At 35.9% G+C, this 12,886-nt stretch overlaps 1 protein-coding gene across 4 annotated transcripts in view; it reads left to right on the top strand.

Moving 5' to 3' along the window:
- Positions 1–12,886, top strand: part of ANKRD6 (ankyrin repeat domain 6) — a 198,144-nt gene that overhangs the window by 101,177 nt on the left and 84,081 nt on the right. For all 4 annotated transcript variants that reach the window (XM_031964524.1, XM_031964527.1, XM_003769281.3 and 1 more), the window contains one exon: positions 4,261–4,523. In XM_031964524.1, the coding sequence (XP_031820384.1) occupies positions 4,404–4,523 (120 nt within the window). In that variant the 5' untranslated portion in view covers positions 4,261–4,403. The remainder of the gene's footprint in view (positions 1–4,260; positions 4,524–12,886) is intronic.

Below are 12,886 nucleotides of genomic sequence, written 5' to 3'. Positions count from 1 at the left end.
AGTTTTGCAAAGAGTGTGAAATTCTGTTTGCACTGTGACTCAGGCTGTTACCTTGGTGGCATAGTTTTTGACTCAATAAGATAGGTTGTTGATTAGGGAGTTTTAAAGTGGTTTTAAAGCTCAGAACAATAAATAGTAGTTATATTTTTGCTTTTAATATGTCTGGCAATTGTTCCTCTTGTCACTTACAAAAATAATAGTGATGTGGCTTGTTCCAGCAAGGGACGATGTTGAGAGATTATTTATCTTTTTATTTGGAAAGCCTCTATGAGAAAAAAAATGAGACTATATAGGGAATTTGGAATCATACCTGTAAATATAGTTATGTCTTAATTTTAGTGCCTGGCAGAGCTGTCTAGCTTCTGCTGGACTGAATTGAGTGTGTCTCTTTTTCTTTGTTCAACCATTCCATCTATTTCAGATGATGACTAGGTACCACTCTGTTGCTAGGTGTGGCTGCTTAACTGCTTGAATGGACTCTTGAAACCATAGTGAGACCCCATAAACCAGGTGAAAATTGGTCCTCCTAAGAGCTAAACATGCTGGGCTGGCTTTTCAGCTCTGGTCACAGTATTTGTACAAATTGGTTCATGATATTATTTCAAAGAAGAGACTAATGATAGCTTTGTATATTTATCTCAGTAATAAGTTAGAATTTATTTAATGTTTTAAGGATTAGAAAACATTTCCATCTACTCTGGGATATCTCATTATAACAACCCTGCAAGTTACGTACTATTATTATCTCTGTTTTTTAGATGTGGAAACTAAGGCAAGTAAAAGTTAAGTCATTTGCCCAGAATCATACAGTTTAGTGCCTAAAACAGATGGCATTTTAATTCAGGTCTTTCATAATCCAATTCCAGCTCTTTATCTTTCTGGGTCATGATAAGAACATGGATACCAAGTATTCAAATGAAAGATAAAGATTTTAGGGGTATAGGGCTCACTTATGGGACTGTGGCTATCCATTTTTGCATTATTTCTAGCCATTTGAGCTCAATATAGGTTTTCTTCATCCCTGATGTAATCATATAGCCTAAATAGAAGCTTAAATGTATTTAGTCTGGATGTTCTTCAAGTTAATGAAATGTAAGTAAGAATGGTGGCTTCATATATTTGGAAAGTGAGAAAGTATTCTAGGGATTGTATAAAAAGAAGTAGGAAAAAAATGTTGTTCATTGTTTTATATTAAAACCATCTCTAGCTAGGTTGTGTTCCAACTGCCCCAAATCACAATAGATAACTGTTACTTACAGACTCTTAAAATCTTCTTTTAATCAGATGGATTTATTGAGATTTCTCCCTTTCTCCCTTTGTTTGATAACCTTTACATGTGTTTTTGGGCTACAGATAAAGCAGAAGAATAAGAAAACCTGAATCATTTAATAAATGAAGAAATAGTTATACTTTTCAATTGGCTACATATTGATTGAAATGCATGGTTGTTATTGGAAATAACCAAAGAGCAAAAGATGGACAAATCTCTCTAAATTAAAATGTGGAATGAAAACTCCCCCATTGTGTTGTGTGCTTGAAAGCCAAGGCTGGGTTTTGTTTGTTTTGTTTGGATTTGGTTTTTTGGTTGTTTTGTCTCTTAGTATCTCAATCTAATGCTTAACACAGTATTTAGCACAGAGTATACACTTGTTGAGTTCATCAGTGTTGAAGAGTCATGTGTTTTGAGACACATCATTTTTCCTTTGATCTATTCTTTTACCCACATGCTTCTTAAATTTCTTTTGAAAGACAAAGAAACTATAACTGTTCTACAATCACAGCAATGATAGATTGGTCCTTTGAGTATTCTTTTCTCCTACACTGCTACCCTTTTCCTAAAGGAGAAAATTAATCCACTTAAGTGATCTGATGAAACAATTAATTTTTAGATGCTTTATTATAATTATGGCTCAGGGCTGCTTCAGTAGGAATTGCTGCATTTAAACCACAGGATAGCAAGTACTAGATAGGGAACTCTGAAATTTGCATCAATTTCCATCTAGCATTCTGAGATATGTAAGGTTAGTGATGTGGGAAATGATGCATCTAAACATGAGCCTGTGAGTTTACTTTACTGGTTATAATACTGATTTTGAAAGAGCTGAGTTAAAATACAAAAACAAAACTGATTCAATTCTTAGTGGTAAAATCCTATTTATTTTGTCATGCTTGGGGAAAGAGGAGCTAAAGCATACTGGTTGTAGCTGCCCAGAGATAGGCTTTCTTTCTCAATACCCAGCAGGTGGTTTAAAATAAGATTTTTTTTCTTCCCCTTGTTAGCTGGTACACATTTCAAATTCCATTTGGACAGTAAGGTGGTCTCCAAATTCTTTTCAGTATGACTTTGTTGTAAAACTTATTAAAGAAAAAATTCTAGCTCTGGGTTTCTTACAACATTGTTGCAAGAGGTTACTCTGCATTACTCTATTTGCATTTTACACAGTGACGGAGAGTAAAGATGAAAAGACAGAAATGGCTGTTGTCCTCAGAGGAAGAATCTATAACTCCAGACATTTTTAGGTTAATGTGGTGTAGAGTTTGATAAGTATATGATACACAAAAGAGAGAGTATGATGAGCTTTGTGGTAATACACCCATAACACACAGACACTTCTGCCCTATATAATAAGCTGGAAGATATTCCTGGCAAAAGATAGGTAGCATCATGGATTTGGGCCGTTAAAAATAGAAATGTCTGGTAGTAAAACCTCTAGCCATAGGCTCATCCAATAAGTCAGATATTTCCATGCCTACTATGTGCTGGGAACCAAGCTAAGTACTGGAGATTCAAATCCAAAAGTGAGACAGTACCTAGTCTCAGAGAGCTTACATTTTACCAGGGAATATCAGATATTCATAGAGAAGTAAATTCAGGATATATACTCTCAATATGCATGGGTGAGGTTGGGTAGTCACTAACAATTGGGGAAATCACAAATAGCCTTAAAAGAGGTGACATTTGAAATGAGCCTTTAAATTTAGAAGTTGTTCCCAGAGACAAAGGTGGAGATAGATCATTCCTGGCATAAAGAGACATTCTCTTTAAAGACAAGGAAACTGGAGGTTAGAATGCAGTATGTAAGAGAAAGCAAAGAACTCAGCACAAAGTTAGATATTCTCTCTCTCTCTGTCTCTCTGTCTCTCTATCTCTCTGTCTCTCTCTCTCTGTCTCTGTGTGTGTGTGTGTGTGTGTGTGTGTGTGTGTGTGTGTTTCTGTCTCTATGTCTCTATCTCTCTGTTTCTCTCTCTTTCTCTCTGAGAATATGATAGTTAGGTGGCACAGTGGATGCAGTGCTGAGTTCAAATGTGGCCTCAGCTTCTTAGCTGTGTGACCCCTGCATAAATCACATAATCTTGTTTGCCTCAGTATCCTTTTCTGTCAAATGAGCTGGAGAAGGGATTGGCAAAGCACTCGAGTATCTTTACCCCTCCCCCAAAAGAAAAATCTAATGGAATCATGAAGAGTTAAGGCAAGACTGAAATAAATGAACAATAGTTAACATCAGAGTGAATGCCAGAGAATAGCATGGAATAGCCTGAAAAGATAGATTAGAGTCAGATTATAGAGGGCTTTAAATGCCAAACAGGAGTTTATAATTTAACTTAAAAGTACTGAGGAGGCACTGAAGTTTTTTTGAGCAGAGAAGTGACATTGTTAGACCTGGGATTTAGGAACATCAGTTTGGCAGATCTATGAAGGACCCATTGGAAAGGGAAGAGACTATGTAAAGAAAGACCATGAGATGAGGCTATTGAAAATTGTCTAGATGAATGTTGATAAGGACCTGCATTGTAGCATCAGAGATTTAGAACTGAGAAGAGTCTCAGAAATCATCTCAACTAATGCTCTTATTTTACAGATGAAGAAATCAAGACTCAGAAAGGTTAAGTGTGACCCGCTCAGGGTTGCACAGGGAGAGAATAGGAGAACTGGGATTGAATCCAAAGTCCTCTGATCCTACATGCAATGCTTTTTATGCTATACAATGCAGGATTTATACTGTTAGAGAATGTTTGTGAAAGAGGAAAGAAAAGAAAGATTGCTCATTTTCAGGACACCCATGCTGAAAATTCCATCATTTCCATTTGCTTCAGCCCCACTAGTTTGCACATCCTGTCCCAGTCATTTATTATTTTCCTGGTTACTCAGTCCTCACCAAATAGCAGTTGGGAAGTATCCTCTCCTAAGAGATAGAAAGTAGTAGGAACCAGGATACGGGGTGAATGACACTGAGGGCCATCTTGTTTTCTAACCCACAGGTCCTGAAGATGGCATAATCATAAAACTCACCTTCCAGTGAGGTTGGAAACACCTCTGTCTGTGGGGGCAGCCTGGGTCGCAGGCTTTGTTTGGAACTGACGGAACTTGTCCACCCCTTGCCTGAAAACCTCTCTCCTAATTCATGAGCCAGCAGGATGTGGTCGCTGTGCTTTCAGAACGCCTTCTCATAGCTGCGTACAAAGGCCAAGCGGATAATGTGGTGCAGCTTATCAACAAGGGTGCCAAGGTAGCCGTTACCAAGGTAACAAGAGGAAAAACTCTTTAGAAATTCCCTGGGAATTAGCCTACCTCTTAACCATTGTCTGTAAGACTGTTCTTTTTGGTTCACAGCTTTAAAAAAGCTGCTGCTGCTTCTTATTTATTTATTTTTTTTTGGTGGGGGAAGGGAAGAGATTGCAAGTGTTTTTATTTTGTGTCTTTCATATTAAGTAACTTGTAATTAACATTTGGCAGACATAAAAAATCACATGAATTTTTAAAATCAGCATGAATTTCTCCCTTTGTTCATTTTACAAGACAACAGTATTTGGCAAGAGAATATTAAACATAAAAGTATATAGTGTTAAAACCCATATGATAACCAACTTTAAAATGTGTTATCACTTTGGAGGGCTTTGCCTATCCCCTACCTGGGTAAAATAGTAATTGTAAGAGGTTTACAGAGATCTGATTTTATTAAAGTTCATTTTAAATGTGTGTGTGTGTGTGTATGTGTGTGAGAGAGAGAAAGACAGAGACAGAGAGAGAGAGAAAGAGAGACAGAGACAGACAGACAGAGATAGAGAAACAGAGAGACAGAGATGGGGGGGGAGAGGGGGGGTGGAGGGACCCTTTTGGCAATCTTTTGAAGCTTGTGAACTTCTGAGGCATGGTTTTAAATGCATAAAAGAAAATACATAGAATTAAAAATGAAATCAATATATTGAAATAGATATTCAAGTTCAGAGATGTCAGACTAAGGACCTCAGTATCTAAAGGACAACTTGTTGAAAAGCAATATAAGGTAGATTATGTAATAAAGTTAGGAGACTGGTTTAAATGTAGGCAAATATCTTCTGGCTGAACTATGAGGACTTTGAGAGAGAAGAGGGAAAACTAATTTTCAAAAAGATAAATCTTGATCATTCCCTTTTCTGAGGTTCTTTTACTCTTGGTCTGCAGCATCCACTGTAGACCTGATTGCATATATCCTTTTCATTCTTTTAACAGTCAATCAATAAACCAATAAATAAACTTTAAGTTAATAACATTTAGTATGTGCTAGGTACTGTGATAGAAATAGAGGTAAAAGATAATACCGGCCCTCAGAGTTTACAATCTAATGGAAAAAAGCTTACAATCTAATGAAGGAATTAAATGTTTCCTTGATGGAAGCCTTGTTTCTCTGATATGATTGTAAACTCCCCAAGTGCAGAATTTGTCCCTCATATACAACTTTTGCCCTCTTGTGATACCTAATAGTAATAGGTATCTAGATAGAAACAGGAATAGGGACTGGATCAGTGATTTCATTGGTCTACGGAACGAACTCCAGGTGAGGAAAAGCCTTTTTCCAATGCATATCTGCTGCTTCTCCACACTTTTTAGCTTAGTGCACTGAGAAGTCAAGGAATTTGCTTGGGGTCAAGTAGATAAGAAGTTCTGTCAGAAGTTGTAGTATTTAACTCTTCTGAGCCTCAAGGTTTACTATCTATATACTATGTCATCTCATAGGTGCTTAATTAATACTTGCTGATTAAATTGAATTTCACTATGAAGAATTTCAGTAAATTGAATTTTAGTGCAAAATTTAAGTAAAAGTTGAACACTCCCAATTTCCTCTCCATCCTTCTGCCTTGCCCCCTTTTCAGAACAACAAAATTCCAGCATTTACTTTACACAGATGGAGTTTTTGAAGATGAGTTGGTGGATGAGCTTTCAAATAGAATTAGAAAGAGCTCTCCAAAACCCACCTTTCCCAGGCAGTAGCACTGTGGAACTTATAACAGTGGTTATAAGGGCCAGATGTTATTTAAGAAAAACTTTGGTCCAAATTCTTTCTCTTAACACTTACAAGTTGTGTGATTCAAGGCAAGTCACTTAACCTTTCTGAATTTTGGTTTCTTCTCTATAAAATGAGGGGGTTAAGGTGGCTTCTAAAATACCTTTCAATTCTAAATCTGTGGTCTCTAACTATTCCATCCTTCAGGCTTCTCTCTCCCTTCATACAAAGAACCCAAATCTCATTATATCTTTACAAGACCATATGCTTCTTCTAATTTGTCCTTCAAAAGTGTTCACTTTTCAGTGTTATTGTTACAGTATACATTTTTCTCCTAGTTCTACTTATTGTAGTCTACAAGACTTCCCACTTTTATCTGAAACTTGCTCTTCATGTCTTATAACACCATTACATTCAAACATCATTTATTTAACCATTTTACATATGGACTCATTTACTATTGAGGAACTTCCCATAGTTTCAAACCAGGTTCCGGAATATACATATTTTTAAAAATAGCAAAACATAGATATTCTTTATATTTTACACATGTATATGTGTTTCTGTAGATATGTAGCTATATAAGTATATATACACATACACACACATATATGTTTATGCACCACTTGTGTATCCTGTATGTATGTGTATATATATACATATATATCACATGTGTACAATATGCAAAAATACAGAAAAACGAGATAGTTTCTGTCCTTAAGGAACTCCTAATAGGGAGAAACACAAATGGAATGATACAGTTATTACAGCTGGGGTACCCTTAATCAGGATCTGACCACTCACTAGGCTTTATTTTTTTTTCCTTCATTCAAAATGTCTCTTGCACCACTGTCTCCCTCTCTACATTCCTATTCACTGCCAGAAACCCAGTTCATATTGTCAATACTTTATTCTTAGAATACTGAAACAGCTCCTCAGCTAGACTCAACTTCTAGTCTAGTTTGCAAAACCTGGTATTCAGGCAGCTAGGTGGAGCAGTGAATAGAGGACCAGCCCTGAAGTCAAGAGGACCCAAGTTCAAATATGGCCTGAGACACTTAAACACTTTCTAGCTGTATGACCCTGGGCAAGTCACTTAAACCCAGTTGCCTCAGCAAAAAACAAACAAACAAAACCTTGTATTCCAAATTTTTCTCCTACTCCTTCCCCGATACGCTCTCCCTAAGACAGCAAGCAATCTGATATAGGTTAAACAGCAATCCTTCTAAACATATTTCTCTAGTCATCATTCTGCACAAGAAAAATCAGATCAAAAAGAAGGAAAAAAACACAAGAAAGGAAAAAAAACAAGCAAACAGCAACAATTTTTTTAAAGGTAAAAATACTATGCTTTGATCCTCATTCAGTCTTTATCGTTCTCTCTCTGGATGTAGATGGAACTTTCCATCACAAATCTGTTGGAACAGCCTTGAATCATCTTATTGTTTAAAAGAGTCAATTCCATCACAGTTGATCATCACATAATCTTCTTATTACTATATACAGTGTTCTCTTGATTCTTCTCAATTTACTTAGTATCAGTTCATGGAAGTCTTTTCAGGCTTTTCTGAAATCAGCCTGGTCATAATTTCTTAGAGTAATATTCCATTACATTCATATACTTTAACTTATTCAGCCATTCCCCAACTAAGGGGCATTCACTCAATTTCCAGTTCCTTGCCACTACAAAAAAGGACTCAGGCTTCCATTCTAGTAATCGTGGGGGAGTGAGCATCTAGTTTCATCTTAGAACATTTTGCTCAGAAACTTCCAGTAGTTCCTATTCTCTGCAACAGAAGTGTCAAACTCACATGCTACCTCAAAATTTTCAAGTTTTGCATCCAATACCAAGTGAAAATGTCATTGGGAACTGTTTAACAAAATAAATAAAATATAGTGCAACATAGACAATGTTATGATTCTTGCAGACATTCCTTTCTATCTGAATTTGACATCCCTACTTTCTGGATGATATCCTAATGCACTCATTATGGCTAACATTCAAGATATCTTCATAGTCTAGCAAAAATTCTTTTTATTCACCTTTATTTCTTATTATTCTCTAACGAGTTTTCTGTGCCATTTAGACCAACTAGCCTTTTCACTATCCCCCAAACAGTCCATGCTCTTCTGTTTAGTATGCCCTTTCCTATCTTCTCAATCTGTCAAAAAAATTTTCAGGATCTAGCTCTAGTATGCTATGAAACTTTACCTGATATCTAAACTCCATTGTTGCCCTTTTCTGTTTTTCTTGCCACTTATTTTGTTACTCAAAAACATTCTCTCACATTTTTATTTAACTCTTTGATGTATATATGCTTCGTTTTTTCCAATTAAATAAAAAATTTATGGAGAACAAGGATACTATGTTCCTTTTAATACTAGGATCCTATAAATATTTCAGTAATTTATAACAATAATAATAACAGCTTCATACTTTAAAGTTTGCAATATACTTTATATATTTTATTTCATTTGATCTTCACAAGGACCCTGAAAAGTAGGTGCTATTATTATCCCCATTTTACTGATGAGTGAGCTCAAATAGTTTTCCTGGTCACATGGCTACTGTCTGAGGTCAAATTTGAACTCGGATCTCAATCACTCAAAAGTCTGCGAAGAATACAAATGCCAAAAGCAATATTTATTCCAGATGTCAAAGAACTTATAATAGGAATCAGGGAATTCATAGGGATAGTGGATGAAGCAATTAATCCAGAATGTCCTTTCCCAACATGGTAGTATTAATTTGAATACTGTTTCCAGAGGTAGAAATCCAAAATGCTGCCAGAAATGCTTTGTGCACTGGGTGTGGGATGTCATGATGGTGCTCAGGAAGTAGCAGTATAGTGGGTCAGGGGTGGACTAGGAATAGTGAAGTCTTAAGAATCAGAAGCTAAATCAAATGTTCTTTTAATCACTGCTAGGGAAGCCTAATAAAAGGAACATTTCCTTTCTCTGATGATAGATTTTTATTTTGCATCTACTGTTCTGCATCCTGATGTTTCATTGACCAATATGAGGTAGAATTAACTACCTCTGGCTCTTTTAAAGGCATGAAGTCAAGAGCATTGCCAAGAAGAAGAGAAATGAGTAAGAGGACTGGCTCTTGATTGATTTTGACTTGAATTTAAGAGCTTGAGATTCCTAGGGAAGAACAGATTAACTAAGTCTCTTTGATTCTGGATTGCCTTTTTATTCAATTATTTTTCATTCCATATTCATGTTTAAATTAGGAATCAAAAACTGTGGGCCAGAAAGTATGTTTTTTTAAAGCCATTAGAATAAATGTTTCTTCATCTCCAGCATCTGGCACAGTGCCTAGTATAAAATAGACATTTTATAAATGCTTGTTGTTGGATTAAATGAAGCTAAGAGTCAGGTCAGTATTTGTCTTGGGTGGTATTTTGATTAGCCAGTGCTATCTTTTTATTAGGCAGTGCTGCTGTGACCTGGTGCTACTGAGTTAGCACCTGTAGAAGTGAGGTTAACTGGCATCAGTCAGTGAACTTAAGCAATTATTTAGTACTTACTATGCTCCAGGCATTGTGCTAAATTCTGGGGATACAAAAAAAAAAAAAAGAAAGAAAGAAAAAAGAAAGAAAGAAAGAAAAAAGAAAAAATCAGACAAGCAAAAATAAATAAATAAAACTCACGGAAACCACTCTCCTCTCCCTTCCCCAAACAACAACAGCAACAAAACAGTTCCTTCTCTGAGAACTCATGTCCTGACCAAGTGTGGGCAACTCACCTATTTGGAAGATGACTTTCCTAAGTTGCAGAAACATATACATTAAATACAGTTATTTGTAATCCACTTTAAATTTCATGTTTACTTAATAGTTTTCTTTGAAGAGTATCCACTGGTAACTACCTATTTTGAATGCTAAAAATTCCAGATGTTTTATTCCTCCTTAATAACTTTTTTAAGAAGCCAAAAAGACTTCTCCCCCTTGGATGATGGTAGTAGTTCCTTTATCTTCTTTACAAGGTTGCTCTCTGGGTCATCATTCAGATATAAACTGGACATGCTTCTCACTCTGACATGGTAGCCACTTCCCACAATCACTTAAAATATGTCATTCTTGAGAAACTGACCGATTAAAGACACCCCCCCCCAACTAGATTAAAGACATCTGTTTTTGAGACCACTCAAGGTGTAGATTAGGCATAATAAGCTATCAGTTTCAGTAGAAGCTGAACTTCTAACAAAGTTCTTTTTAATTTCCAAATAACCTGGTACTGTCACAGTCAGGAGAATGGCCTTGAGGTATGTTCTTTTGTTGAGAGAACTGCAGAATTTTTACATGGAGTTAGAATTTTTCCTTGATAGTTTTCTAGTAAGCAATAGTGATACATTCCAACGCTTAGTTGCTTAAAAGAGAAAAAAATTACCAATCATGAATTGGAAGAAACTGACCATGAGTTCAGCCATATATCCCTTGGCTTTGGTCCATAATAACATGACACTTTAACTTCAGAAGTTTTCTTCTATGTACGCAAAAGCATTCTAGTATCAAAATCATTTATTGCCAGATATTTGTCTTGCAATCATGATATGAATGCTGGTGCTTCCCACTGACATGGCAATAGTTATGGAAGAACAAGGAACTCTACAGATCCAAAGGATTGTTCCTTCAGTGATAAGCACCTCAGGGGTTTCTATCAGATCATAGCCTTTTAATATTCCTTACACTCACCATTCATCTGACAAACCATCTGTAATGTGTTATTTTACTGCCCTACCACTCTCATTAAATGAATTGGGGTTAATTTAAGAGATCTGTAGGAAATAACTGAAATAGGAGAATTGGCTAGATTCTTTTTATCCACTTTACATCCTACATTTAGAGATAATTGGCAAGTGCTACTGTTAAGCTGTGCTGGACCTGGAGTCAGGAAGACTTGAATTTAAATCCTAAAGTAGAATTTGAATTATCTGTAAATATAGGAAAATAAAATAAATAGGAAAGTCTGATCACTTTCCTCATTTTACTTTACTAGGCATGACCCTCAGCATAATACTTAATCTCTTTCATACTTAATTTCTTCATCTTTAAATGGGAAGTATAATAGCATCTATTTTTCAGAGTTCTTCTGAGGATTAAATGAGATAACCTATTTAAGGTGCTTTGTAAGCCTTAAAGATTCATATAAGTGTTGTTATCAACATTAACACTATTATTATTACTATTAATAGTTCTCTGAAATGTATGATTTTGTTATTAAACTTATCTACTTAAAGAGGAAAATAACAGACCTTTCATTCAGAAATTATGTATGCTTAATAAGGCTTATTGAAAGGTATTTTTCTATAAACCATCAGAGGTTTTAGGAAGACTGGAAATGAGAGGATGTAACTCAGATATGTGTCTCAATTTGAGTTTCTGTTACCTCCCTGAAATGAAGAGAGACCTATGATCTTAGAAGACTTAAAAGGGAGAAAGGTGGCAGATCCCCAGATGGCTATTGGGGATTGCAACATCAGTGATGGGGTGATAGTTTCAAAGATGACTTATCAGGGTTTCCTTCATTTACAGAAAAGATCCTATCTTTGAAGCATGGCAAAGATGGTTCAGTTTTTTGGTTTCCAGGAAATCTAGGGCAAGTGACTAGCTAAATTATGGGATGATGAGGATAGGAGCAGAATGCTCTCAGGATGCAGAAATCTGTTGCTGCTGGAAAAACAAAACCTACTTTAAGGAACTGCGGTGAACATTGTAATTTTGAAAACAAAAAGCTCTTCCTATATCCTTATAGAATCAAAAATTTAGGTAACTCAAATGGCAATGAAAAATGACTCAATCCTACAGCAGTTTAGGGATATTAAAACAGAATAGGGACTAGGTGTAGCAGATAGTAGGTTAGGCAGAATAAGCCATCAGTATCAATAGAAGCTGAACTTCTAACAATTTCTTTTTTTCTCCAGGTAACCTGAGCACTGTCACTGTTGGGAGAATAGCCTTGAGGCATGTTCTTTTGTTGAAAGGACTGCAGAAATTTTTTTTAAAGGAGTTAGAACTTTTCCTTGATACTTTTCTAGTAAGAAGTAGCAATTCACTATGAAAAGGAAGGACCATAGCATTTATAAGTTTGAAAGTCCTCAGTAAAAGATATACCCATATATATATGTATGTATGTATATATGTTTGTGTATATACATATATATTTGTGTATATGTACATTTATATTATTATGGGTAGAGTTATAAAATAGACTTTATGGAATGCATTGTGGTAGTTAATAGCTTAGCTATTACTAGTATATAAATTCTTCAGTAAACCCCAGTGGAATATCTGTGAGTTGATTTATTTTTATAACATTGCTATTATTGTGTGGCTTATTCTCCTGTGTGAAAGACCGAGTTAGCACCCTGGATAGCTTAGAATCAGCTGGAATCAGGATAAGTGAAAGTCCTTGGTCTTTATTCTTAGTCTTTAGGGGTAGGAGTGAATTTGATGGATGCAGAATCTCCAAGACCTCTCCTTTTCATCTCCGGCCCAGAAGTTACTCTGGCTAGTTTTGCTCTACCCCCTAGTCCCTCCTACAATTCTCTGTATACATCAATTATCAAGCCAGCACAGAATGGTGGGAAGGGCCATTTTCCAAGCATGTGCTTATAG

Source organism: Sarcophilus harrisii, chromosome 4, assembly GCF_902635505.1.
Source record: "Sarcophilus harrisii chromosome 4, mSarHar1.11, whole genome shotgun sequence".
Taxonomy (NCBI): Eukaryota; Metazoa; Chordata; class Mammalia; order Dasyuromorphia; family Dasyuridae; genus Sarcophilus; species Sarcophilus harrisii.
This window is presented reverse-complemented; position numbering and strand designations above follow the sequence as displayed.